The 7,527-nt window shown below is 46.6% G+C and overlaps 1 protein-coding gene across 1 annotated transcript; it reads right to left on the bottom strand.

Moving 5' to 3' along the window:
* Positions 1-478: 478 nt before the first annotated feature.
* Positions 479-6,508, bottom strand: LOC134435267 (Krueppel-like factor 11). Its single transcript, XM_063184147.1, has 4 exons — positions 6,178-6,508; positions 4,935-5,300; positions 2,619-3,630; positions 479-1,883 (listed from the first exon to the last, which is right to left on the bottom strand). The coding sequence occupies exons 1-4, from the start codon at positions 6,193-6,195 to the stop codon at positions 1,567-1,569; spliced, it is 1,713 nt and encodes a 570-aa protein (XP_063040217.1). The 5' UTR covers positions 6,196-6,508; the 3' UTR covers positions 479-1,566.
* Positions 6,509-7,527: the final 1,019 nt, after the last annotated feature.

Genomic DNA, 7,527 nt, shown 5'->3' with positions numbered 1-7,527 from the left:
CCCTTGCATGATTCAACATGTTCTTTTGTAGGCTAAATCATAAATGTGACAGTATCATGTTGGCAGGAAGTGGTATGCCAGCTGTTCCATCTTGGAGGAACTGTTTGACTCCAGTCATCCCCCTGACTGTTCAGCTTGAAGTTTGTAAGCTTGCCTTAATTTGCCAAAGTCATATGGCAACCCAAGTGATTCATGCAGTGGTTATAACTCTGTTATAAATGTGTAAAGAGGTTATGTTATAAGTAAACTGCCGTTTCACAAAGTCAGTAAGTTCATCTGTCTTACTTCAGTCTTAATTCTAAATAACTTATTGGCACATTGTCAGTTGTCAGCAGTGAGTTGGTTGTTTGTCACCCCTTTGACGCACACAGCCACATCTTGCATCACTGAGGTTACTAAATGTTAAACCATTCACTGAAATTCATGTGGATCTCTTCTCATTTCAACACAACTCAAAGTAAAAGGCCAAGACAATTCATTGATATGCAACATAATTGTTTACTAAAAAAATGAGCATTTAAATAAAACACAAACAGTAATGAATCACAGTGTTGATTACTGCCCACTTAAGGGATTTTTTTCCATGATGTACTGTATGTAACAACGACTAAATTCCTGTATTTCGTAAAAATTAATGCATTACAGGATATCCATACATTCAGAGATGGATACAAACACATACGTATGTACAAAAAAGGCAGACACATAGTGTAAAAGACACAGACATTAAACAAACAAAAAAACTTTGGCAAAGGGATATTAAATACACTGTACACAGCGTATGCAAGTAAACAACAATAACAACAACAAAAACACTCACTGAATTAGTTACATGTGAGCAAAAAACAAGACATTGAGAGAGTCAGATAAATCACAACAAACAGAGGGGAGTCCAGTGCATTGCCTGTTTGTTTGGGTGTGTCCGTCTGCAGCGGGGCCTGCCAGCCTTGTGCTTCTGTGTGCTGATATGTTTTGTTTTACAAAAACATAACGAAAAAAAAAAATCAATTGTTTTTCTTCTCTCAGCCAAGAGGGGGCGTAGTACAAAAATGAAGTGAAGTGACAAACTCGTCTAGTTAACCCAGAAGTAGCGCTATTGCACTTGCTACCTGAGTATATCACACCAGGTTAATTCCCTTACCTAGACAAATGTCAACAGCCTCTGCGAGGTCTGCAACTACCTCTGGGTTTAACCAGACAGTTTTTTAAATCACTTAACCCTTTTCATAGTGTACCCCAAAGAGGTCAGCATTTATCCATGAGTGTTGTGTATGTTTGTTAGGGGTGCACATCACTGAGTTCCATGAGAGTGTGTGTGTGTGTGTGTGTGTGTATATATGTTTATGTAAGTGTTGGTGTCTATACACATCACTGAGTTCCATGAGTGTGTTAGTGTATTGTATATGTTTGTGTGTTTATGTGTGTCTGTGCATCACTTAGTTCCATGAGTGTTGGTGTGTGTATGTATGTTTGCGTGCATGTTGGTGTCTGTATCACTGAGTTCCATGTGTGTGTGTGTGTGTATACATGTTTGCATGTGTGTTAGTGTCTGTGCATCACTGAGTTTCAGTTCGAGGCGGAGATGAGCATGCTAACGGGTGATGGCGCCATCTTGTTGGCCATGGTGGTGGCGGCGGCGGCGTTGGCGGCGGCGGCCATCTTGTTGAGGTGGCGCACCTCCGCCTGCCAGGAGGGCATCTTCTTGGTGCTCATGTGGCGGCGCGCGTGCTTCGTCAGGTGGTCGCTGCGCATGAAGCGCCGCTCGCACACGGGGCACACAAACTTCTTCTCGCCCGTGTGCGTGCGGCGGTGGCGCGACAGCTCGTCCGAGCGGGCAAACTTCTTGTCGCAGCCGTCCCAGCTGCAGCTGAAGGGCTTCTCACCTACATGGGTCAGAGGTCAAGAAAAAAACAACCGTGAGATTACATTACATTATTAGCTGAGGGTTTTGTCAATTAATGGATTTACAGTGACAGCAAATTACAGTTATGTACTAAGAGCATTGTAGAGTTCGGTGCCTTGCTCAAGGGCACTTCAGCCATGGATGTAGGTGTAGGGAGAGGTAAGGGTGGGATTCGAACCGATAACTATCTGATCTTCAGAACACCCTCCTAACCATTGGGCCACAACTGCTGAGATGGCTGTATGTATTCATCATGGTATCTCTAAAATGACTGGAGGTATTGACTATGAAAGTTGAGCAAGGCAAAACGATAGAAGGGATTTCATTACAATTCAAACACCTACCCTTACTTAATTGCTGATATTGGTCAAATCATAAAAAGGTTCAGGGTGTTCTGATGATCAGATAAACTAATATGGGTTTCAAGCTTAATTAGCCAACATGTCACGTGACACTGTATGTGTGCTAATTAGTATATGGTTGGACTAAGTAGTGTATTTGCCACAGCTCCTACACTCTGGAGCCAACACAGATACCTCTAACTTCACATGACAGTGATAAGTGTTTTTAGGTGAATTAATAAAAGAATAAATTCTACAGTCAGTCAAACTGATTCGGTAGACTCTACCTAGATGCAATAACATTTACAAAAGTTCACAATGACCTTATATGAGTAACTGCCATGTTCTGATCAAGCCAGTGCAACCATGCTCACCTGTGTGCGTTCGGAGGTGTGCCTTGAGGTGCGAGCTCTTGAAGTAGGTCTTGAGGCAGCCGGGGAAGTTGCAGACGTAGTTGCGGCGGCGGGAGAAGTCCACCTGCGGCGCGCTGCTCTGCCCGCCCGAGGGCATGTAGACGGGCGCTGGAGCCAGAGGGAGCAGCTTGTGTGTGTTGCCCATCGTCACCAAGGACTGGTGCTGCTGGTGGTGGTGGTGGAGTGGGGCAGCCGGCGTCGCCTGAGATGGCACCACGAATATGACAGCGCCCTGAGGCACCGCCGTGCCCACCAGAAGAGGCTGAGGCAGGATGGACTTCACCCCCACGACGCCAGGCCTCTGGGCGGACGAGGAGGAGGACGAGGACAACGAGGGGCTCTGGATGAGGGCCGACAACATGCCCCCCATCGGTTGGCTGTTCACGGGGAATGTCTGGCACAGGATTGGTGGACTGGGGGTGGGGGGTGGGGACTGTGGGACCCGTGGCAAGAGGAGACTCATGTCGACAGTGTGTAACTGGGGGTGGAGGGGGGGGGGGGGGGTGCAGGGGGGCTCAGTCTTACAGGGCGAGGGGGCTGCTGGAGTGGGGGCTGAAGGGGCTGTGTGGTGGTGGTGGTGGTGGTAGTTGTGGTGGTGGTGGTCGTGGCAGTCTGAGGCTGTCTGCTCCTCACTCTTTACCGTCTCTTGTGAATGGGCAACAACACCACTGGCTGCTGGAGGAATGTGTTGACAAGGGGAGCTGTCTGCCGTGTGCCGGATGACGCTGGTGGCCATGGCTCTGCAGGGTAGCCCACCGGATGGTGCTGCTGCTTCGGGGAATACTCTAGCAAAGGGGGCCTGAGGAATGGTGGTGGTGGTGGTAGTGGTGGTGGTGGTGGCCATGCCTGCTGCTCTGGGAGTCTGTGGGAAGGCAGGGAGGCTGGAAGAGCAGAGGCGGCTGTTTGTGGACGGGGGGGCGTTGTTGGCGACGGAGGTCTCTGTGAAAATGGGGCTGTGAGGGGGAGTCATGCACTGCACGACAAAAAGAAGTTGGGGGAAAAAGGAGCAATTAGCATCCACAGAAACTGGAAACGTATGGAAAAAATATGGTATCAAAAGTTTTCCAGAAATGGGGATATGTATGTGTGCGTTTTTAATGCATACTAATTGCAAAATAGTCGCACATACTGGGACAAATAAAACCTACTACTACGACTTTTCACACAAGGGTAAATAAGCTTGACAGAAGAGTGACAAAAGCACTGCTAAATCACAAGACGTGGAGCATATAAAACTGGTCATCTCTTGTCTCCACGTGAATGCTTTCGCTATCTGGTGGCTTTACTGTCTGCCACAGGTACTGTATGATCGATTGCTGCTGAGCTGGAGCAGGGCGAGCAGGCTGAAGTTCACGCTATCACACGCTTTATCAGTAAACTGCCACCTGTTCTGACTGCCATAAAGCCATCTAGGAGTTTTCAACAAACAATTCGGACTGCTGAGATAAGGAAAGACCACTGCCTCCATGCAACACAAACACACACACACACACACACAGCCTCCATGCAACACAAACACATACACACACACACACAGGCACACACACACAGCCTCCATGCAACACAAACACACACACACACAGGCACACACACACACACACAGCCTCCATGCAACACAAACATACACACACACACACAAACACACACATACACACAGCCTCCATGCAACACAAACACACACACACACACACACACACACACACACACACACACACACACCGCCTCCATGCAGCACACACACACACACACACACACACACACACACACACACATATGCACACACACACACCTGACAGGAACTGAGGAGAATATGGTGAATGCATTGTTCCCAGCTCAGAATAATCTCCAATTGCATTCTGATGGCAGCCAGGTGTCTGAAGAGTATCATTCATCCAGTTCAAACTATGAATAAGTTTAAATTTAGTTTACTTCAGTGGCCATTTAACCTGTTAAAAGCTTCAAATAAGTCAAATAAGAGTGCTATCCTTTGCTTCTTCAAGATGAATGAGACTCTTCCTACATGAGCCAAGTTGCAGGATCAAATCCCACCCTTAGGTCTACCAGTAGCTGTCTGAAGTGAAGTGCCCTTGAGTGAGGCACTGAACCCCAAAATGTTCCAGGGCCTGTAACCAATACCCTGTAATAACTGTAAGACGTTTAGGGTGACAGCATCAACTAAGTATGACGCGACGTAATTGCTAAACTCTTGTGAATGCTGGTGGTGACAATGAATCATGAATGTAATTGCTATTCTTGCGAATGCTGATGGCTCCTTACCAGTGAGGAGAGAGAGATGTAGTCCTTGGGGGTGGTGGGGGCCGGTGTGGGGATGAGGGTGAGCGTGGTGGTGTTGGCGGTGTCCGGGTGGTCCCCAGGCAGGTCGCAGGAGTCGGACGCAGGAGTGAGGGGCCGCAGCCTCAGGGCAGCAGCGGCAGCAGCAGCGGCAGCACCTGGACCGGGGAGCAACGCGTGGCCCCAGCCGCTCATGCACACCAGAGCCTCCGCAGCCTCCAGGTCGGTATATTCCAGAGTGGTGGTGGTGGTGGAGGGGGAGGGGGAATGCCCAGCACTACCACTGCTGCTGCTGCTGCTGGCCTTCCGTTTTCTCCCTTGGAAGGCCACACAGTGCTCCATTCGATCGCCCTGAGGAGGATGGAACAAAGAATGGAACTCTCACTCTACTCAGCATGATGGCAACTTCACTGATAAGCTTTTGTGTTATCTCTTTGTTGGTATCCCCTACTCAGTCGCAACGACGCACAACTAGCCTATACAGGTGATGATGTCTCATACTTCTTTTGTCAGTATCAACTGACATCATCTTCTTGCTCACTGATTTTTTTTTCGAGTTTTAATTGGTCGGTGATTGTGGCTAAAACTCTGCACTGCATTACACACTTCCGAGTTGATGACAAAGCCTTGGCACCTCGCTTTCTCTGGGGCTGAGTAAACAAGGCATGTGAGACCATGAGAAAGCATCTTGGGGTCAGAAAAAGAACTGAAGCCAGGCACACAGCCTACAATGACTAAAAATACATGACCTGGAACTGTAAAAGCGTCGCTGATGGGAATAAATACAATTACTCATATTCTAAATATGCCAGTTGATGCAAACTGGAAATACAGGAAATGATGAGGTAGGGGGTCATTGTTACAGTGTCTCTACAGATAAGTTCAAAGCCCTACCCAAAATATTTCAATTAAAAAAAAAAAAACTTACAATATACAGGTTATCCCTCACCAGTAGGCCTAGCCTATATCCTACAGACCGGTACCACAAAATGAATGACTAAAATTACTGGTCAGCCACTAAAGCAGGACAGTGTTTCAAAAATCCCCAACTCTATAAACTGCAATTAATTGTTTTATTGGAAGGCTGTCTGTCTGATGTCATTTCAATTCTGAAAACGAACTTTGTGTTTAAACAAATGGTTTATTTTTAAGAATTTAAGCGAAGATTTGAAGTCATGATATAGAGGCAAATAACAAAAAACAGAAATGCAATTGGATAAATCCTTACCCGCAATGACGTTTCCATTCTGTTGATTTTTACTTCCGCGAGGCGTTGTTATATCGAGAAAATGTGTTACAATGTTTCTTTCAGCGTGACACAGTGAAACAAAGAGGCTGAAATGAACGCCCGCTTCGAGAGAACTGCAGCCGGAATTCACTTCGCCTCGACCAGCAAGGTCCAGCCTCAGCTGAGTGAAACAAGTGAGGAGAAAAAAAGAAAACAAAATTCACAACACACTGGCGGGTGGCAACATGCTACCAATGAAAAACAAATGTGTATGAGACCTTGACCAATGGCAGGCAAGGCAACGCGTGATCAGTGCATGACAGCGGGACGATTGGAGGAAATAGGGGTGCGTGGCTGTTGGTGGGCGTAGTGGGGGAGTCAACGGTGTCACCGTAAACTCGATGAACTGGGTGCATGAAAACTAGGCGAAAGGTCGTAGCCCCGAACGAGGATAATAGTGAATAGCGTCAAAGTGCGTCTGGCCCACTTCAACAGGAAAGAGCTACTCACACGCGGCCCAAGGAATCTTTCTGCCTTTGTCAGACAAATCAGTTTTCCTGTTTATTAGAATACATGGCGATTTGGATTCCTTATCGCCATGATAAAGAAAGGCATCATAAGATTGGTGTGTTTACGGTTGGTCCCAGTGACCCAATTAATGATTCATTTTCTTAAAATAAAACAATTAATTTGTCAGAAGGCTATAGGCAGCATGCATTGTTTTCACAACATTTTCTCTGTATTAAATGTAATTTGATTGTCATAGTTATTCATTAATTGTCACCCCAGACTAGTTATTGAACTGTCCTGACAAGAGCAACTTTGTTAGCAGATGTCAGAAGCACTGTTTAGTTGAACAAATTAGTCTGCTGGTGTTTACACTGATAACAAAAAAACAGGTGTGAAATGTAAATAGTATCATTTGAGCCATATTATTTTAGTGGCAACACTTTTGGAAAAAACATCTGTGACACACCCTGAGGAGTGCTTGGTCAGCTCTGGTTTCACATGGAGGAAATTAATGTAGGCTGACACTAAGTCGAGCCCAAGTCTCCATCCCTGCTCCATATCAGTTTGATGAACTTAGCTCCTTTGTTTCCTACAGGTAGATGATGATGTGCACATCAGCAATTAGCTTACCTAAGCTATATAGTATAACAAGTCGTTGAGCACCATTTTGTCCCGTCATGGCCAGGGACCCATTGCAGGACTCGTTGCCTGCCGTGACCATATCTGCTGTGTAGGATGAGGTGTGCACACTGCACAGCACAGTTGTGTAATGCAATAGTGTCAGAGGGAGCCAGCTATGCTACACGGTACATGGTGGAGGCCAGGAAAGAAGAAGGGGGT

The sequence above is a fragment of the Engraulis encrasicolus genome, chromosome 19 (genome assembly GCF_034702125.1).
Source record: "Engraulis encrasicolus isolate BLACKSEA-1 chromosome 19, IST_EnEncr_1.0, whole genome shotgun sequence".
In the NCBI taxonomy this organism is placed as follows: domain Eukaryota; kingdom Metazoa; phylum Chordata; class Actinopteri; order Clupeiformes; family Engraulidae; genus Engraulis; species Engraulis encrasicolus.
Note: the sequence above shows the minus strand (reverse complement) of the source record. Positions and strands in the feature narration are given on the sequence as shown.

What these genes read in the sequence shown, in the direction of transcription:
- LOC134435267 (XM_063184147.1), bottom strand. An exon ending in ACATCTCTCTCTCCTCACTG is followed by an intron (nt 3,631 to 4,934) that starts GTAAGGAGCCAT and finishes TTTGTCGTGCAG; the next exon opens with TGCATGACTCCCCCTCACAG. An exon ending in ACACCTCCGAACGCACACAG is followed by an intron (nt 1,884 to 2,618) that starts GTGAGCATGGTT and finishes TGACCCATGTAG; the next exon opens with GTGAGAAGCCCTTCAGCTGC.